This window comes from Arachis ipaensis, chromosome B6 (genome assembly GCF_059453495.1).
Source record: "Arachis ipaensis isolate K30076 ecotype BB chromosome B6, ASM5945349v1, whole genome shotgun sequence".
NCBI classification, from domain to species: domain Eukaryota; kingdom Viridiplantae; phylum Streptophyta; class Magnoliopsida; order Fabales; family Fabaceae; genus Arachis; species Arachis ipaensis.
The window spans coordinates 67,812,962-67,834,845 of record NC_142441.1 but is presented as its reverse complement, the minus strand read 5'-3'; the positions used below and the strand labels follow the sequence as shown (position 1 = coordinate 67,834,845).

The following is a 21,884-nucleotide window of genomic DNA, read 5'->3' as shown; positions in this document are numbered from 1 at the left end:
GAATACGTTGAGAGGGAGAGGGAAGAGTACGAAAAGGGATTTTGTCAGGTCACCAAAATATCAGACCGCGTCAGTATCGTACTTGCTCGAGAGTACGTTTGTCAAATTTTAAAATATTTTATAGATTATTTTGTCAATAACAAAAATTAAATACTATTTTATTTGCACTAAAATCTTTTAAATATCAATTTAATATTTATCTTTTTAAAAAATAAAATTTATTTTATAAATATTATTGTGATGGTAATGAAACTCCCCCACAAAGACGGGAGTAACGAATCCATGACCCAAAAAATATTCCTTCCAAGAAATCAAAAACTCGAACGAACGACAAGTCATTAAATTTTTGCTTACCCGTGCCCTTCCGTGTCTCTGTTTTTCAAAAATTTCGAGGGTTTTCCTTCGCTCAGCTCAGTGATTCAGCAATTCGTTATCGATCGTCATCTCAATGTTCAGATTCTGGTAATTCAATTTTTTTTTTCTTTATTTCTTTCCCCTTCGATTTTCCAAACTTCCTTGGAATAACTCGCTATGGCATCTTTTGTAACACTCGTTTTCAATTCGACAAAAACTAAAATCCCAAGTAGAATTTTTCATATACCTAGCTTAGATTCAACGGTTATCGAATTCCAATGTGTGTGAACGAAAGCCGTAAAGCAAATTTGGATTGATTTTTTTTTTTTTTGGTGGTTAGGGGATCACAAGAGCAACAACCTCAGCACGATGGTTCTTCATCGCAGTCGTGGTATCCTCCATCGGTGATGAGCACGCCGAGCTCATCGAGGCCTGCCACACCCTCCGCCGCTTCCTCCACTGGCTACGCTTCTCCGAGGATACACCCTTCGTCGCATGTTCCGCCTGCCGAAGCTGCCGGCGTCATTGCCGCCTTGAAAGACAAGAGGTAAGACCTCTCTCGCTCCATTTTGTTTCTTGGGAATTTAATTTGCATCTGAATATGGTGTTCTTAATGGTGTTGTTCTTTGTCAATTTATCAGTATCGACGAGTTGAGGAAGATGTTGTCCGACAAGGATACTTATCAACAGTTCCTAAATTCGCTTGATATGGTCAAGACTCAAAATAATGTGAGTTGAATACATGCTTTCTCTCTAATGTATGGTAACTTGATGCCTCGCAATTTTGTTGCTGCCTTGATTGCTTTTTATGTTAGTAGGTTTTATGGAAGTGGCTTAGTGCTGCTTCTACATTATGTTGAGATAGTTTTTTGTAAGTTGATATGAAAATATTTGTTTCAATGTATTTGTAAGGGCTATGAAGAGCTACTTTGTTCCCCTGGCAGTTTAGATAACTGTCTTTTCTGACCGGCAATTTCTTCGGGTACCTTCCAAAGAAGTATATTACCCTCTATGGCATATAACACATCAAATTATCACATCTAATCAATTGAACATGTAGTTAAAGTTTGGATAAAAATAAGTTTTGGAGTATACATTAAATATACTCTAGAACTATGCAAGTATTTATTAAGCTCTATACTTCTATAAGAGTAGAAATAATGCGATAAGTTAATTGTTTAGGATTCAATTCAAATATAATACTTCGTATTCGAATAAAATTGCAAAGAGATTTATTGGATGCGTTAAATGAGTGATAAATAGATTTATCATAGACTAATACATGACAGAATCACAGAAGGTAACGTACCTCTAATTTTCGGAGGGAACCAAAGCATCTCCCTGATTGATTTTTCATTCACTTCAGAATCTCTTTGCGACTATATATCATGCTGAGACAGTGTTTGGTTTATTGTCTTAGTATACCTTGATCTTTCTAGTTTTGGAGAGTATAAGCATGAAAAGAGGTGATATGCATTAACGTAATTTTGAGAAATTCTACCGGCATGCTGTTATTGGGCCATTCTGCATTTGGGATGAATTGTAAACTGATATTACAAGCTTTAGAAGGTTCTTACCATATATACCATTTGCCTCTAGGGTTCATAGATAAAAGCATCACCCTATGCTTTGTTGAGGAGTATTGCATGTTTGGTGTGCCAAACCCTATAACTAATGCTAGTTGTCTATGACTTACAGTCTTCTACCATTTCAAAATGTGATTTTGATCCAAAAATGTATTTTAACTTCTTTGTTCTTCCTTCAGAGTTACCCTTAATATATACAGTTAGAAGGACAATCATTAGTTTCCTGTGTTTTTGGATATATTAGGAACATTCTATGAATAAGACATCTATTGAGATTAGTGCCTCCACCATGTGCTAGCTATAATGGGGGGATTGGCACTAAATCCGGTGAGTACATATGTTTGTGCAGTCTGCAGCTACTAGTACTGAGAATTTGAAATTCATTGGTGCCATACTGGAATGGTAGCAATATATACTGATTATTACAGATCAATGGTCAAACAGTTGCCTTTATCATACTAATCTAGAAAACTTCGCACAATTGGACAAGTGGTTCCGTCCAAATGTATTGGATAAGGTTTAGCTGATTTCTATTGATCTATTGTTCTATAATCTATACAAATCTTTTCCTCAGGCAGTTTTCCTTCTGTTGCTGATGCTTGTTTAGTTGTCTTTATATATGCTTATGTGTTAACTTTTTATTGTATATTTATTTGATCAGCTGAAAGATGAACTTTGCAAAGAGAATTTGCAGCTAGCGGGTGAGTTATATTATTATTTATTATTATGATGTGCTGCCATTTGATGGTTGTGCTGCAACTAAGTATTGCAGAGCATCACAAATTTTCTGTTTAATGCAGAGGAAAATCTAAAAAAGGAACCTCGTATAATGGAACTCAGGAATCAAGTAAGATTGAAATCCTATACTATGGTTATTTTTGGGAAATTTTATGGTAATATAAAATTTCCCACATAAAATTTCCCTCCTTACTCCTTTATAACAGAGTAGCATTATTCGGACAACTGAGTTAGCTGCTGCTAAAGAGAAACTAAGCGAGCTTGAGAAACAGAAAGAAGAAATGCTGAAGATGAATTCCCCAGCATCCCTTATCCACAGGATTCAAGGTATGATTTCAATTGATAATTCGACGCAATAGATCACAAACTTATTACTATTGAGACGGCTTCTGGTGTTTCATGAATTTGACGAAATTAAATTATTATTTTGCAGAGTCTATGAATAAGACAGATGAGGAATCTGAAAATCTACACCAGAAAATACTCGACAGAGAGATTGACCTTGCATCATTTTTGCAGAATTACAAGAAGCTACGTATCGCTTACCACCGTAAAAGTCTCATACATCTTGCTGCCAAGACATCAAATATATGAGCACAACATATGGAATATGAAAATTAACTCTTGTCAAAATTGTATTCTACTTTGTTACTTTGTTTTCATTCTTGTCAATATATCTGGAAATTGATCAATGCTGTTTGGCACCAATTATATTAAATTTATAGTCGTTTGGATAGTGCCATCCGTTACAGATGGGGAACATTATAACAGCTCGCTCTTTTTTTTTCTGTTTTTTTTTTATTATTATTTTGGACGATGAAACGTTATATAGCTTGAAATTACTAAATTTTCGGTATATTAATTTCTTTTTTATTTTATTTTCTTGACACACGCTAAACACTTTCTTGCAAGAGTTTATAAATGGGAAAGGGAGTTACCAAAAAAAAAAAATGGGAAAGGGGAAAATAACAGATAACGAAGGGAAAGAAATGGGGAACAAAGAAAGTACATTGCCATTTATTGGTAGTGGCCTCGTTGTCCTTGTGCATCTTTGTATTCAGAATCAGAGTTATCGGTGTCCGGCTTATCACACATAGGAGTCGTATAATACAAAGGTTTGAGCAAGTGTTTGATCAAACCACGATACATGGATGTTGGGCGGCTGAGCTTGATGCCGGAGTTTCCACCACCAAAGTCAGTAAGGATATTGCAAACATTGTCTGGGGATGACACCAACCTCACTGTGCACCCCTTCGTATACAGTTCCTTGCCGTTGACATACTTGTTCACGGTTATTTCGTATTGCCCCAACTCATCTGTAGCGTCACTTGTATAATACACAACCCTGCTTCTCTTGTCCATGCACGTTAGAGACACCTTGACTCCTAATAGTGCAAAGACAAGAATTAGTATAATAATGAGAACGGTGAAAACTTTTTTTTTTCAAAGATAATAATTTTATTGCAATATGCACAAATGTCAAGTATGGGGGTCTCCCAAAATTATAACAAATAGCTATTAATAAAGATTCAGATAGAAAGGGGAAAGCGGTCTTCATCTTCTTCCTTCTTCTTCACTTCGGCGACTGTAAGCCCCATATATTCCAAAATCTTCAGCTATCTTCATAGTTTCGGATAGAATTTCCCCAAGCTCTTGCCTTCTATTTTCAAAAATGTTTTTTTTTTTTATTTTTTTTTTAACTTTATTCTTTCATAAAATATAACAGAAAATATTGAAAATTAAAATAGAAAACATTTGACAGACCAAATAGGTCTTGTTACCGTTTTTAGAACCAATAAACTTGACAGTATAATATCCAAAATCCAATATTCTGAGAACTAGAACAAATTGGCTAGTTCAGGCCGATTAATTGAAAACTGGTTATTTAGCTGGTCTAGTTCGGGTTTAAAAACCTATTGTAAAAAATTGGTTAAAAAATCTAGTTATTTAAAATCATATTTTAAAGTATATTTATATAAAAATAAACTATTTTATTATATAGTCATACTACATGTACAAGCGTTTTTGTAACTAAATCTAACTAAGTTAGCACAAGCCTAACAAAAAAAAAAAAAGACGCGTGCATACGTCATTGCTTTCTCTTTTTCTACGCTTTTTCAACAAAAAAATTTTTGTTGTAGAGCACAAAAACTTATTAATATAGCATAGAAATTTTTGCACAAAACATAAAAATTTTTACACAATATAAACTTATGGATATAGTATCAAAATTTTTGCACATAGCACAAAAATATTTGCTCATAGCACAAATGTATTTTGTTGATTGGATGGGTCAACATTAAAAAAACCCGATTTTTGGTAAAACAATTTTTCAGACATTATGCAACTGGAATTTGCGAAAATTGAGAATCATGGTTGACTTTGTATTAACGAGGTGGGTCGAAAATATATATTACTACACAGTTATTCGTAAAAATCTTTGATATTTTTTTGATGAGTTTAATTTCACCAAAATATTTTAAAAATATTTTAAAATTAAAATAATTTATGATACCATTATTTTTCATACCCGTATAATTATCCACTATATTTAATACAGTAAAAATCTTTGGCTGATATTTTTTTGATGAGTTTAACTTCACCAAAATATTTTAAAAATATTTTAAAATTAAAATAATTTATGATACCATTATTTTTCATACCCGTATAATTATCCACTATATTTAATACAGTAAAAATAAGTAATCAAATAATTACCACTTTTAATAATTATTCTCCAAGAATCAATCCCAACCACAAGTTTTACATTCATTCTCCTTTCATAAACCATTGTCCACCATATACTCATTCACTATGTGATAAATTAATTTAAGACGAACATGATTATGTCACCAATATTTCATCATATGAACTAATTATCTATCAGTTATCTCTTCTCCAAAAATCAGTTCTCTCTCTCACTCTCTAATATATCACATGATCAAATCTTATGTCTTAGGAACCAAGGAAGAAAAGAGAGATAAGAGCATGTGGTAAATTAACATAAGATAAGCTTGATTATGTCACAAGGATTTTATCACACAAGATAATTTTTCACTCTTCTCTTTTTTCTAACTTCGCCTTAGTTTGATATAGTTTTTAGTTTTTAAAAGTAATTTATGAAAATTAACCATTAAAAACTAATGTTTTAAAAGTTGTAGCATATGTATTTAGTAAATAAAATTAAAATTGGTTTTTAATAAACATAAGTAAACAAATGTATTTAGTAAAATAGTTTTTAAAATTTAAAAATACTATAATATACATTAGGTGCTTTTAAATTTAAAATTTAAAAATACTATAATAGTTTTTAAAATTTAGATATTAATTAATGTATAAGACTATATTAGCCTTTTTAATTTTAATAAGCACAAGTCAATTTTAAAAAATTCTCTTTAAGTGCTTTTAAAAGCATTTTTAATTTTTAAAAATTGCAAGCATAAATATATGATGAATTTTTTAATTTACTAAATATAAAATAAGGTGATTGTGTTTTTAAAAAGTGCAAAAATTACTACAAAAAATTTTATCAAACTAAGCTTTTGACTCTCTCTTACCCTTCCTAATGCCTCAAATGCTAAAATTTATGTCATAATTAGTAAGAAAGAAGAGTGAGATAAGATCAAAAAGAAAAAAAAGGAAATTAAATGAAACATGTGGTAAATACCTAAGGATAAGAATGATTATGTCATCTAAACTACATCACTAACTCCTCACTCTCCTTCTTCTAACCTTCGGCCATCTGATCATCATCTCATTTCATCACATGCTTAATTTCTGTCCAAGTTATTAAGAAAGAAAAGTGAGATAAGATTGAAGAAAGAAAAAGGAAAGAGAAAACTAAAACTCCACCCTTATCTCTCCTTGTTCCCAACGTTTCCAATCCTTTTTCCTTTCACCAAATATTCTAACCTTTCACCACTTATTACTCTAAGTTATCTAGTAAGAAGAAAAGAAACCAAAGAGAAAGAAAAAAAAAAAGGAGAGAATGACCGAAATTGAGAGGATGAAAAAGAGAGCATGAACACTCAAACCTTCATTCAAATTCTTCTTCCATTTTCAAGAACATAACCTCTCTTCTTAAGAATCCAAGTTAGCCCAATAATAACTCTCATTATCTTCTTTGTTTTCCATCTCAAGATCATCAAGGTGAGTAAGGAGAATTTTTCCTTTTTCTTTCTCCTTATGTTCGACAACTTTGTGGTTCCAAGAAGGAATCATGATTTTATTTTTCTTGCTTAGACAATTAAGCCTAGGAGTCTCTAAAGATCAAGGATACATCACTTCTAATAGTAAGAACAAATCTTCCTCCTCTCTTCTTGTAAATTCGCCCATGGTCCTTCTATGATCCAAAAAGTTGTTTTGATGGTATCTTGTTCATAAACCATGTTCTAGTATTCTTAAGAAGTTCATACATCAAGAATCCAAATTCATAAGGGAGGTTGTTGTGATCATAAGGATTAAAGGAGTAAACTTAGAAGCACTAACAAGGAAGGTAAGGGTTAGGATAGTTAGAAAGCTTTTTCTTTGGATAAAATGCTTCTATTGATGTTTTAATGATGTTTTGATGATGGTTAATGATGATTTTGAGTGTGCTTGATGACGCTTGTATGATGAATGAAACATTAAAGTATGTTGATGATGGTTTATATGAATTTTTTATGGATATATTTGATGATGTATGATGGCCGAATTATGTATGCAATCTTGGGGCTAAAAAATATGCATGGTTTTGTAAAAGATGAAAATCAAGAGAAGAAATCATAAAAGGATGCTCATAATATTTAAGAAAGTAAAAGAATGAAAGATTAAAAGAAAGGGTCTTAGAGACTTGAAAATGTTATAGAAGCATATATGTTGAATATGGAATGGAATATGTTACACCTCTATATTTTTGTGGTTAAGTCATACTTTTACATAGGTTGAAAATCAAGATAAGAACTTATAAAGAAGTTCTTAATAAAATTAATTAAGTAAAAGATTGAAAGATTGAAAGAAAAGTAGTTAAAAGAGTCTAGGAGAATCATAAAAACAAAGTTGATGTCCATGTAAAATATATCATGCACCACACTTGGTTTTAAAATGTAACTTGGAGTAAAAAGTGGGCTAAAAGTATAAATAACAAACGACAATGTTTAAAAATATGACCATAGGAGTCCTAGAAATAAAAATTTAATTATAAAAAAATGTTAGTAGAGTTTAGGAATAAAAGTGTAAATATAACAAGATAAAAGATAAGGGTCAAAGATTAGGGATAAAATGGTAATTTAGGCTAAGAGGATAAAAGAGTCCTTAGCAAAAAAATTTAAGATAAAATAGTAAGTTGGGAGTCATAAGGGACAAATTTGTTATTTTTGATAAAAAAAAATAAAGTTAGGATAAATGAATATGGAAAATAAGGGTATAATGTTCATTTAGATAAAAATTAAGAATAAACTAGTAAAATAAGGGATAAAAAGGTCATTGCATAAAAAGTTAAAGTTAGATTAGATAATTATGAAATATAAATGAAAAATAGTCATTTTGAATAAAAGAGAATATTAAAATAGATAATTTAATATAAAGATAAAATAGTCATTTTGATAAAATAGGAGGTTAAAATATTCAAAGTGAGAAGTTAGGTGCAAAATCATCATTTAAGAAAAAGTATAATGCTTAAATGGTAAAATTGAAGAGGAAAGGGTAAAACAATCATATTATAAAATGTTAAGGATAAGATGGTAATTTAGAGAAAAAGAAATATAAAATATTTTAAGGATAAAGATTAAAGGATAAAATAATAATTATAAATAAAGATGAAGGATAAAAAAATAAATACAAAAGAAAAAGGATGTAAAAGGACATATCATAAAAGATTAATGATAAAAATGTACAAATTTGGAAGTAAGGATATAAAAGTAATTAAAAGAGTAAAGTATCATTTTTGTCCTCAACGTTTGGGGTAAGTCTCAAAGTTGTCCCTAACGTTTGAATCGTCCTATTTAAGTCTCTAACACTTCAAAATTGACTCAATGTTGTCCTACCGTTAGAAATCTGTTAACGGAATTGACAGCGGGACAAAATTGAGACGATTTTGAAACGTTAGGGACTTAAATAAGATGAAAACGTTGGGGACAAAAACGATACATAGAAATAAATTTTAATTTTATCCTTCACTAATATCAATCTTTTACGGTACATAGTTATTCAATTATTTTTTAATCACATTTAAGTAAATTACACTTAATCACATTACTTTGATTCTAAATAAATTTATTTTTTTATAATTTTACTCTTAAAGATTTTTACTCATCATGAAATGCTTATAAAATGACTAGAATCACATTACTTTATTGTATATGTATCATTTTTTCCCCACAAGTTTATGTACTAGTCATTCTACAAACATTTTATGATGAGTAAAAATTTTTAAGAGTAAAATTATAAAAAAATAAATTTATTTAGAATAAAAAATTAATGTGATTAAGTGTAATTTACTTAGATGTGATTAAAAACTAATTGAATAACTATGTACCGTAAAAAATTAATATTATTGAAGAATAAAAGTAAAATTTATTTCTATATATCGTTTTTGTCCTAACGTGTTCGTCCTATTTAAGTCCCTAACGTTTCAAAATCGTCTCAATTTTGTCCCGCCGTCAATTCTGTTAACAAATTCCTAACGGCAGGACAATATTGAATCAATTTTGAAACGTTAGGGACTTAAATAGGACGATTCAAATATTAGGAACAACTTTGAGATTTACCCCAAACGTTGGGGACAAAAACGATGTAGGGACGCCCATCTTATGATATGTGTTCAAGAGGACATTTTTGGCATTTTAAAACTGAGGGCAGAATGGTAATATTGTCTTGTTAAAGGATCTGAATATTAAAAGAATTATACTATGCTGGTCTTAGACAACAAAGAGACCAAGAGTTCGTCTCAAAATAGTGGTGTTGAAATTATGTAGTGATGTTTGAATATCAAAGAGACCAAGAAAGCTCTTCAAGTTCATTCGGGGTCACAAATTTAGCATTAATTTTTGAAGTTATGTAGTCCATGTTTTAGTTTGATTTGTTGTTAAGATTTGTCAAAAGACTTTATTTGGTCTAGTAGGAAAATCCTTATCCGTTTTCTGTGTTTTTGCAATGTGTCTTCTTTTTAATTCCTTTTAATTTCGTCGACATTTTCTTAACATTTGATATCAGTTATATGTTGTAGGTAAATTCTGATTTATCTAGACATGCTAGTGTTCTTGTTTAGTCTCTTTGTTTTATCTTCTATTTTTGCAAATTTACTTTAGAGTCACATTACAATAAACTAAAAAATTCAAAAAAGAAAAAACGAACAAAAAAAGAAAAGAAAAAAAAAACGATAGTGTTCTTGAAGTGTAGACAAAAAAGAATTAAAAAAAAAGCGAAAGAGGTGGTGTTCTTGAAGTGCAAGAAAAAAAAGATGAGGAGAATGTCATACAATATAATTAACAAGGTTGTTGATTTAAATTTTTAAGTATTCAAAATTTTAGATTTGTTTTAAATTACTCTGGGATATCAATTGGGATCGAAAATTATTCTAGTGTCTCTAAAACTCTAAAAAGTGTCCATCCTTGTTTTGTGTCCTTTGTCCTATAATATGATTTTTTTTCAAATTGAAAGTTTCTATGATTAAGTTTATCTTAGTTTGGCCTCTTTGTTTCTTAATTTATGAAATGCAACTTATTAAAACAATCTAAGAGTGGAAAAATTCAAGAATAGTGAGCACAAAAGAGGAAAAAAGTCATAATTGAGTGTAAACACGGGCATCCTAATCCGAGTGATACGTATGAGGAGAGTATTTGATGTTTGGACATCTTTAATAATTTTTACATCTCTTTTTAATAATTTTCTTATGTTTAAATTAAAGTTTTATGTTTTAATTAAAGTTTTCATAGCTAATCTATATATTTGGAGTTGTTTTAGAATTATTGTATATTTAGGAGTATTCTTTAAAGAAATTCGGTGAAGAGAAGCAAACAGAAAAGGCTTTGAGGAGGAAACAGGTGTAGGAGTTCAAAGTCCACAATATCGCGCCCTACTTCAAGACCTGGCGCCCAACTTCAATAATTTTGCAAAATAATGGGCACCCAGTGCCCAAGCCTTAGAGCCTGGTGGGTTAAGAAGTCAAGCGCCAAACCTTGGCGCTCAATGCGTTCGAAGAAAGATAAGAGTAGCTCCCGACATCCAGGCCCGAAATACATTGGGGCCCAACGCCAGAGGATGGCACTAGATGCCCAAAAGAGCCAAAGGAGTGGGAGCCCAGCGCCAACTGTCCAAGCCCGGCGCTAGAACTCCAAGTCCAGTGCCCAGTCTCCAAGTTTAGCGCCAGTGCCCAGAAATCTCTTCTAGGATACTTTGATTCGGCCCAGACTCTCTAAAGATTTAAGATTTGAATGATTAGTTATTGTTATCTTCTTCTAGAAAGATAAGAGTTGGTTTTAATTTAAATTTGAATTATTGTTTTATTTATTTTATTCTTTAAAAGATAAGATTAGATTTAGTTTGAATTTGAATTTTAGGTTAGGATTTAGAATATAAATAAGCGAGCAATGGTTCATTGAGGATCATCTGGAATCCAGCATCTCATATTCATTAGTTTTAGTTTATTTTTCTATTTATCATGAGTCACTAATTCTCTTTTGTTATAGTTAGGAGCTCTGCTTGATTTTTATGGAATTATAAATTGATTGTTTCTTTTATTTTGATTAATGCATTGATACTTTTTTAAAATTGAGTTTCGTTCTTCATCTCAATGATTAGAAATATTGGAAAATATTCTAACTCTATCTTGGATTCCTTTATTATCTTGGGAATTTTAATATCGGGATTAGCTTGAAACTCTTTTTCATAATTTTTCAAATTGACTAGGAATAGCTTTTGAATGGTTGTGTGACTTTAAATCGGAATTGTGCTTAACCTCTTTTTGTTAATTAATTGACCAAGAAATTGGCAATTAAATAAGATAAAGAAAAATTGAATTGCTAAGGAATTTGAGTTTAATTTTATATGATTTGTTGTGAAAGTATCTTACATGAGTTAAAATGAAAAAACATGAACGTTTCCTATTCAAAAAATTAAACATCTTCAAAATCTTAACATCTCCATTCATTATTTATTTCTCTAATCTTTCATAAGCATTCATTCACATACTTTACTATTATTATTTCAAGATCTCATCCTTCCTTCACAAAGGTTCGTTGATCTAATTAAAGATTCAATTAGAAGTTCTTTGCTCAATCCTTTAATCCACGTAGGAACGATATCCACTCACCGTGGTATTACTTAAAGTGACTTGGTAAACTTACCAATATTAGTCCATCATGTTTTGGCATATCAAGTTTTTGGCACCATTGTCATGGATTAACTGAGATTGACCACATACATTTGGTTGAATCACAAAATTAGATGTTTGTTTTTTAATTTCTTATTATTCTTTTTTTCTTCCTTTTTATTCAACACGGTACATTTTATTTCTATTTTGTTTGTGTATGCAAGGGAGAGAAGATTGCACACTTTTTGATCCTGAATTACAAAGAATGCTTGCACAACTAAGGAAGAAATCAAAATCTAAGAAAGAAGCGGAAGAGAGAATGGCATAGGAGAACAACAATGTTAGCAGGACCCTCGATGACTATACCACACTATACCACACCTTCCAAGAATCAAACATCTCCATGGCCTTCAACATCCTCATCCATTGATTTTCTTCCAACTTCATAAAGCGTTCTCTCGTTCTTTTCTTCACTGTTCTTTCTTTTCTTCAAGATCCACAACTTAAAATCTAAGGTTTGATTGATCTAATTAGAGATTCAATTAGACCTTGCTTGCCTCAATCCATTAATCCTCACGGGAATAATATCCACTCACCGTGGTATTACTTGAATGATATGGTGCACTTGCCAGTATTCGAACACATCAGTTTTTCACTCATCACATATACTAACAAAGACTAGAGTATAGTTAATGAGAGTCTGACTATAAAAACTAAGTGCAAAACAACCATTGAACCTATGGTTAACATGGTAAAACTTACGACGATCTTTTACACTATACTTTGTGCCCTAGGAACCATATACAATTCATCCCCTTCGTTAGATTAGTACCTTGCTGGGAAACGTAGGTTTTCACCCCTTTTCCTTCCTTTTTTCCACAGATGGATCCTACGGTGATGATCGCTAGCACAAGAGTTATGTTCATTGAGATGCCGACTGTATTTCCTTATGGGGACCTTATGCTAGAGAGCGCCATCAGTTGGGGAGAGTCACGTACTTGGATGTATACATTCCGTGATCGTCCTTCTGCTTTTTCACTGTATCGTTTGGAATTCAACCTATACCAGCCCTACGAATTTTCACTTTTTGCCTTACATTTAGGAGGTACTCATCATGCCTTCCCTCCACACTACTATCAAGAAGAGTTCCATCCTGATGGACTTCATGTTGATCCACAGCTCGACACACCATCAAAGCCTCCGTTGGATCCCTTTCCTGTTGATCAGTTGGTTGCACAGTTAGATCCCCTAAGAGAGGCACTCACTCCAGTTAGGGGTGACAGACCTGTGATCTAATCATCTAAGGAGGAGGATCCTAAGGAGGATCTAGTAGAGGAGGCTTCTGATCCCTCCTCGGGTGGTGGAGCTATAAGAGATAGGTCGGAGGCTGCATGCGATGATTCTAAGATGACGATAGTAGAGTGGGTTTCCGATTTTGAAGACAGTTGTAGCCTTATAGGATAGGTCATCTTCAGTACTAGATTTTGTCCCCCTTTCATTTGCAGTATTTTCTGAGGGGTAAGATTTTACTGTCTTTTATGTTAGCTTGGGTACCAAACTAGGGGCTCATGTGTAGGCTAGGTTATGGAATGTCATATGTATTGTATGTATATATCTGTATTTGGAAAAATAACCATTTTTACCCATAAATGTTCAAAGCACTGATAAAATTATACATAAAATAATAAAATTAATGTTGTACCGATCAAAGATGCATTATATTTGCAAAAAATATTCAAACATTAAATTTTTATTTACTTTATTAAAATTTTTCACAAAATTCCCAAATTATCCTTATTTTTCTATCATCTTCAACATCTGAACCATCACCAATTTTTTTTTAAATCCTAAAACTCCATAACCTCCACCTTAACAATATTTATTCATAACAACAACTACACTAGCACTAGCAACACCACCACCACCAACACTACCTCTTCCTCTTAACACCCTCTCTTTCTCTTTCTATTCCAGCGTCTTCATAAGCTTGTCAAGCCACTCTTCATGCTCCTTCAAAAACTTCCTCATTTGCAAGTTAATAAAGTCTTTTATCTTCACCACTTCCAACTTTTGTTTCATCCTCTCTTTCTCCTCATCTTCATGGACTCACCGTTGTGCGGTTCTTCCCACTTCTTGAAGGTTTTGAGGGCTTCTATTTCCAATTCGAACATTGCCACAATGGTATTCCCCTTGGCAACAAGTTCATCAGGGAATGCTGCATCCTAGTGGCAATCTCATCTGTGACATCGGCAAAGTTGACGTGGCGGGCTTTGTTAGCTACTAGGTTTAGTTTTGCAAAGGAAAACCTAACAAGATCTTCAATTTTTTGTATCAATTTATAGGGATTGGGTATAAGTATGAACCACTACAAATTTTGGATGGTGAAATTTCTGGTTACCCTATGTTAGATCCACAGGATTTTAATCCCAAGCATTCGTTCGTCTAGTATCATCCAGATTAATTATCCTCTCAATTGTTGATAATCATGTTGGTAATGTTGGTAGTGGTGTTAGTGTGGTTGTTATGAGTTAAAGGTGATTAAAGTGGAGGTTATGGAGGTTTTTAGGGTTTGAAAAAATAAAAGTAGTGATTGTTCAGATGTTGAAAATGATAAAGATAAGGATAATTTGAGAATTTTGTTTAAATTTTTAACAGAGTTAATAAAATTTTAATGTTTGGGTATTTTTGTCAAGCATAATGCATTTTTGGTGGGTGCAACATTAGTTTTGTTCTTTATAGATAGTTTTATCATTGTTTTAAATATTTGTGGATAAAAATGGTTATTTTTTCTATGTATTTATAAGTTTACTATGTACTAACTTCTGAATTATAAGTATTATTGGTTGGGTATCTGTGACGACTTTCTATGTTAATTGGAAGATCTATGAACAGAACCTTGAGGCATTATATGATAACTGCTTTATTTTTTATTTCGTTATGTGATTGTATTATTTCACTTAGATTTGTCTTTAATTCAAGCGCAAATTCATAAAACTTGGCTAAGTTATGCGAATTCGATAGCGTAACAAACTCATATCTATATACGTAATACAAAGTTTAGGGTCCCATAGGTCAACTAAGTGGTAACCTTTGACGATTGGCAATTGTTCGAATGTGTCGAAAGTTAGATCGTTACAAATATTCTGGGCATGTAGTCTTTCAATGATTTCTGTGGTGTGCATTGAAATTTCTGGGCCGTGCGTATTTTGTTAGTTAGATGTCAATATTTTAGACATGTGGTCCTTCAAAAATATATGCATTGTGCACCAAAAATTTTGTGATGTGTATCAAAATTTTTGTACTATGCACCAAAATTCCTATGTTGTGCATATTTTGTTGGGTGTCAATGTTTTAGGCATGTGATCCTTCAAATTTTTTATGCTATGTACTAAAATTTCTATATTGTGTATCAAAATTTCTGTACTAAATAATTTTATAGAACATGTATAAGAAGAATAAAAAAAGAAGAAGATAATAAAAAATGCTTATTGGAACTGCACTACAAGAAAAAAGGCCTATGGCCACGCTTTTTTTTCACGCTTTAAAAGCGTGGCCAAAAGCAGTCAATGGCCATGCTTTTATGAGGGTGGCGATTGATTAGAGATTTGGCCACATTTTTTCTTGCTACACTTAAAAAGCGTGGTGAAAGGGTCTATGGCCACACTTTTATAAGGGTGGCAATTGATTCGAGATTGTTTTTAAAGCGTGGCGACAGGATTTTGTTATAGTGACGTTTTAAAACTGTGGCCGTTTCTTACAACTCTTTTGGCACACTTCAAAAGCGTGGCCAAAAGGTTGAAAAAAAAAAAGCGTTTTGAAAAGGATATAATTAGTTAATTAAATTGCACACCCTCTTCGAAACTCTATCTTTCTCCTTCGAACCCTAAACTCTTCGAACCCTTTGTATTTACCCTAAAAGAAAGGCGCTTCGAAAGAACCCAAAACTCTTCGAAAGAACTGCAGCACTCCACGACCCAGCAATCTGAAGAACATCGCTGGCGCTCGCAATGCCTACGTCGGTGCTCCCTGTTCCGACACTCCCACCATCGCTGCTCGCACCCTAAACCCTAACCCTCCTTCGGTGGTGACTCTCTCTGGTGGTGACTCCCTCAGCGCTCACTGTCCAAAATAAACCCTCTGTTGATGCTCCCTCCACCACCACTCTCTTCCGTCGCTGAAAACCCCTAACCCCCACTCCTTTCCATAGGAGCATTGGAGAAGGTTTGTTGCTCAAGGCCACTCCCTTCCATCATCAAGCTCGAGGGGGTTGATGTCACAACCGACAAAGAGGATGAAGATGCCATCCTTGATCTGTAATCTTTAACTCATGTTTTTTCAATAAATCTTCAATCACCATTTAAAAATTTATTTTGAATATTACAATAAATCTGTGCCTTTAATTGTTAGTGCTCTTTTCCTATTGATTTTTGGAAATTGAAGTTTTACTGATTCGACAAGGAAGGGAACCGGTGGAAGGAGAGAACCGCAGGTACCGTCAAGTTCCCAAAGAACAAGGTTACTAGCAAGGGTTGACTTCTCATTTGAACAAAATTCATTTGTACTTCTTTATTTATACTGTTTATTCACTGATTCATTTGTGCTTTTCTAGTTCTCTGATTCTTTAGTTTGTAAGTAGTTAGAGAAATTTAAATGATAATTGTTTGAGCCTCATAAAATAATGTCGAACGTGGTTCTTTTGCTGTCATTATAGTAGTTAAATCTAAGAAGGTTAATTGGTTCATTTGTGAAACTATGTTTTGTTCTTTTTTATGTGTTTATGCATAACAAAATCATTGCTAAGTGTAGCTCTTTAGCTGTAAGCACTCCGAATCATTGAAAAAGGTAATTCATGGATTCCATATTTTTTTCATTTGAAAATCATACTAGATTAATATAATCTAATATAAGAAGCTATTAATGCTCTAGCTTGCTTTATATTTATAAGAAATTATGAACTGATTGGTTGAATAGCTTATCCTGGGATCCCAAACACTTTTGTCTCCAATGTTTCAAAGTGACCATATATAAATATTGACGAGCTCAACATATTACTATTCGCTGCCGCTGCTACCTCTTAATCTACTTCTACTTTGCTGCTGCTACGTAACTCTATGTTCCAATCTCAATCTCAGGTCTCTTCTTCCTGTATTTGCAGAACTTCTCTCAAGAGCTTCAACAGCTTGAGGAGTATTGCATGAACCAGAAATCCATTGATTCAATGGTACATATATATATATATATATATATATATATATATATATATATATATATATATATATATATATATATAACTCTCTTATTAATGCTTTTACTTTGTTTAATTTTCTTCAGCACCGCTTGGCTCATTTGCATTTGACCTAATGATCTCTTTTACTTGTATGAACTAATTGAAATCTCAAAATTGAGTTGCTTGATTCATAGTACTAAGTTTGATTAGAAGAAAATTGAGCTCTTATATGTTTATTGAAAAGAAAAAGGTTTTATTTTGCTAGTTCTAATGGGATAATAATAAGTAGATTGTGATTTAAGAATAAAATTTGACACTGAATCTAGATGTTATTCATTTCTCTGATGCATTATCTTGTTATCTCCTCCTTTCATAAACTCAGTATAATAGTTTCTAATTATAGAAGGGTTATGAATGTATATGCTACGAATATGCTTTTTTGTGCTTATTTTTCCGAAGTCTACTAATAATGCGTAGCAACTAGCATATTTGAGTAAGGATTCACAATTGAACTTGAAAAAATTGTGTAATAGTTGTCAAATTTGGTAAGTTAATTGAAGTATTAGATAGCATTGTGTTTTGGAAATGCAATATTTGTAGAGTTGTTTCACTGTTTTTGAAGTACAACACATTTTTTTCTGGGATAGGAGAGTTACATTTAAAAATTAATGAGGAATATATGCATGATTTCTTTAGTGATTTATTTATGAGTTGTTCCTTTGTAGTTCAATATTTCTCAACTTTTTTTCGTGATTGCAATTGTGATATTTCTGAATTATTTGCTTTTCTTTTGCTGCAGCTATTGCCACAATGGTAACCATTGTTGAAATATTGAAAAATAATGGGCTTGCTATTGAAAGGAGTAAGGCATTTTATGCTTGCTTGTCTTAATCCATATGATTTTCTGTATTGATTTCTGACTGCTACATGTGATATATGGTGTTTTAGATTGAATTATTACTTGGGAGTTAGAAAGACAGCCAACTTTGAGGAGCTGATGGCTGCTGCGGCTACCGAAGGTGGCGAAAATGGAGACGACGAAGAAAACAATGCATGAGGGTGATAAACCATTATTTTATGGTTTATCTTATGCTAATTTGAGTGGTTTTTATCAACTCTTTACTCACTTATTCATATAAAATTGCATGGTTTTACAATTTCCTTCTTAATCTTGTGCTATGATTGAAAACATGTTTCCTGGGCCTTTAAATTACCAAATATTAATTCTCCCTTTATACCATTCGATGCCTTGATATGTGTGTTAAGTGTTTTAAGAGATTATAGGGCAGGAATGGCTTAGAGAACAAAAAGGAAACACGCAAAAATGGAAGGAACGCACAAAATGGAGTTTTTGGAGAAAATGGCAGTGACACGCACACATGGTAGACGCGGACGCGTGCCTAGCGCAAAGCACGAGCGACGCGTACACGTGACAAGGAAAATCTCCAAATGACGCGCACGCGTGACCCACGTGCACGCATGACGGACGCCACGTGCAGAAAATTACAGAAAACGCCCTCAGTGATTTCTGGACCCTTTTTTGGCCCAAATCCAAGCCCAGAAACACAGAATAGAAGCCAGAGAATGGGGGATTTAAGGGAGACAATTGAAAACAAGATTCATAATTCACAATTTTTTTAGGTTTTAGATGTAGTTTGAGAGAGAGAGAGGTTCTCTCCTCTCTCTTAGGTTTTAGAATTAGGATTTCTCTTAGAGTATGGTTATTTCTCCAATTCCAGGTTCAGTGTTCCTTTAATTTTTGTTTCTCTTCTACTTTTATTTACTCTAATGCTTTTACTTGTTAATTACTTATGTTGCGAAATTGGCTTATGAACATTTCCATGTTAGATTTGAATTTATATTTAAATGCAATTTGAGGTATATCAGATTTATGATTGTTTTCTTCTATTTATGATATAAATAATTTGGATTTTTCCCTTTTGGCTTTGGTGAAGTAATTGGTGACACTTGAGTTGTCAAACTCAGCAGTTGATTGAAAATTAGAATTTGCTGATTAATTTGGATCCCTCTAAAGCTAGTCTTTCCATAGGAGTTGACTAGGACTTGAGGAATCAAGTTGATTAGTCCACTTGACTTTCCTTTGTTTAGTTAGGGTTAACTAATTGGGAGCAATATCAATTCTCATCACACCTGATAAGGATAACTAGGATGGGATTTCCAGTTCTCATACCTTGCCAAGAGTTTTTCTAATTATTAATTTATTTTTCTTGCCATTTAAATTACTTGTTCCTTATTTTAAAAACCCAAAAATATACAATTCCATAACCAATAATAAATCATACTTCCCTGCAATTCCTTGAGAGACGACCCGAGGTTTAAATACTTCGGTTATAAATTTTATTGGGTTTTGTTACTTGTGACAACCAAATTTTTGTACGAAAGGATTCTCTATTGGTTTAGAAACTATACTTACAACGTGATTATTCTTATAAAATTCTTTACGAGCAAGAGAATTCGTTCGTTAGAGGGTTATGGAAATTACTCGTGAATTGGGTGACAACATTTTGTACTATTTAAAGAATTTCATTTTTTTTGTTAGTTGGTAGAGGACAAACATAGAATTCATTATATATAATGTGACTTGAAATTTTAAACTCTTAAATTCCTTCCGTTCTTTTATCCATATAAAAAGAGTTCCCTAGTGTTTTCTTTCTCGGTGGGACTAATATATGGAGATGATGCATTGGCCATTTGATTATTTCTATGCTTTTATGCTCAGGTTGAGAAGCTTGTTGAGAAATAAGAGTTTTGAACTCGAGATTTATTATGTATTTGAGTACTAATGTATAAAACAATTATAACAAAATTTATATATGTCACTAATTACTATTTGATTTGTCTTGTAATAAAAATTGCATACTATCTTTATATGTTTGGTAATAAAAAAGGACTAAAAATTTATATTGTGCAGTGATGAAAGATAAAGTCAGAAAAATGATTTTTTTTTAAATTTGATAAGGCTATCGCCACGCTTTAAAAACATGGCCGTATCTCTTGCTATTGCCACGCTTTAAAAGCGTGGCCGTATCTCTTGCTATCGCCACGCTTTTAAAAGCGTGGCAGTATCTCTCGCTATTGCCATGCTTTAAAAGTGTGGTCGTATCTCTCGCTATTGCCACGCTTTAAAAGCGTGGCTATATCTGCTTTAAAAGCGTGGCTATATCTCTCACATACGGCCACACTTACTGCAAAAGCGTGGCAAAAAATAAAGCATGGCGATAGGTCCCAAAAGCATGGCGATAGAACAATTGCTACGTTAGCATATGTGACCCTTTCAAAAGCGCGGCAATAACTCAAAAAGCGTGGCGAAAAGCTATCGCCACACTTTTTTCAGCTTTTTATGTTTTCTTGTAGTGTTGGTTCAAAAAAGATTTAGCTGTCTAACTTTATATTCCGTTCAAGTCTGACTGAATTTCTAAATCTTTAAATTTCTCTAATTCTCTGAACCGTCCGATTTTTAATAATCTTGACCGTATAAGTCTACTCTTCTTGTAACAAGTGAATAAATAAAATTCATCGCAGCTATGTTTGTGTTTATATATTGTTTCGAAAGCAAAACACGTAGATAAGATACAGAAACACGTATAATTGCGAACAGAAAGCAATTTTTGTGTCCATGAGACAGAAACTTCACATAGGAATAACATTATACCTTTGATCGGGTTGCCACCACTAATCCATTCGTTCCAACCCTGGGTACAATCCTGGCACAGCACTTTTCCAGCCACGTGAATGATGTGGGGTTCATCCCAAGCCAACACTGCCATGTTATTGGTGCAACCCGCTATCACCGAGGCTGCAATGATCATCACCACCACTACTGCGAATCCCATATTTCACCTTTAACCGGTTCTTCCTCTCCGAATACGCAGAGAAAGATGGATATGGCTCTACTGCCTTGAAATTAAAGGAACTAACAATTATGTTACGTATATATATACACACAATAATAGGCGTCCTTTTGTGTTATGTGTATATGAATTCGGAACAATCATCGTGGCACACCACTACTATATATCAAGTTTATGACGTGCAGTCCATTATTATTCAATTCTCTATATACTTTAACTAATAAATAGATAATATTAGCCATTGATTAGCTTAATATATAGGAAGAATCTCCAATTACCTTGCTGATGATCATCACGTTAAAAATTCGTTGATATTTTGACTTAAAAATTTGCAAACATAAAAAACATTATAGAACTCATGCATCTTATATATATGCCGGAAAAAATATAAAAATACGATGGTAACTCCAACCAATAAGTACATATTGAGTATCTAACGAATATCTAATATGTAAGATTTGGACTTTTTGAAAATTAAATAATAGATTATTTATAATTTATTATATTTGTTTTAAATTTTATATTTGAAAAATTACTTTTTTTACTAAAAGTAATTAAATCAAAGTTATGAAACTTTGGATTTAAAAATAATGAAAATTTGTTAATTTAATTTGAATATTAGAAATTTGAATTTAATTTCATAAATAAATGAAAATTAAACTATATTATTTTTAATTTTAAATTAGAACACTTATTTAAAAAATCAATGAATAAGTTGATGAATAAATAATGTACTTGAAATAATTTTATTGGATCAAATTTGATTTTTAATTTACTATTCTACCCTTTAATTTTATTTAAAAAATTATCAAACCATT

General features: G+C 32.3%; 2 protein-coding genes and 1 long non-coding RNA gene across 3 annotated transcripts; 2 read left to right on the top strand and 1 right to left on the bottom strand.

The window, feature by feature from the left end:
- The first annotated feature begins 225 nt into the window (after positions 1 to 225).
- On the top strand, positions 226 to 3,531 carry LOC107648766 (vacuolar protein-sorting-associated protein 37 homolog 1). The gene is made up of 7 exons (XM_088491783.1): positions 226 to 462; positions 695 to 901; positions 996 to 1,083; positions 2,602 to 2,641; positions 2,741 to 2,787; positions 2,885 to 3,005; positions 3,112 to 3,531. Exons 1-7 carry the CDS (start codon positions 449 to 451, stop codon positions 3,270 to 3,272), a joined length of 678 nt encoding a protein of 225 aa, XP_088347909.1. The 5' UTR covers positions 226 to 448; the 3' UTR covers positions 3,273 to 3,531.
- A 164-nt stretch (positions 3,532 to 3,695) lies between these two features.
- On the bottom strand, positions 3,696 to 21,048 carry LOC107648765 (Pollen Ole e 1 allergen and extensin family protein). The gene is made up of 2 exons (XM_016352586.3): positions 20,868 to 21,048; positions 3,696 to 4,063 (listed from the first exon to the last, which is right to left on the bottom strand). Exons 1-2 carry the CDS (start codon positions 21,046 to 21,048, stop codon positions 3,696 to 3,698), a joined length of 549 nt encoding a protein of 182 aa, XP_016208072.1.
- On the top strand, positions 6,453 to 18,836 carry LOC148561172 (uncharacterized). Its single transcript, XR_015886120.1, has 3 exons — positions 6,453 to 7,173; positions 17,994 to 18,056; positions 18,143 to 18,836. It is a non-coding gene; the product is annotated as an uncharacterized LOC148561172 (long non-coding RNA).
- Positions 21,049 to 21,884: the final 836 nt, after the last annotated feature.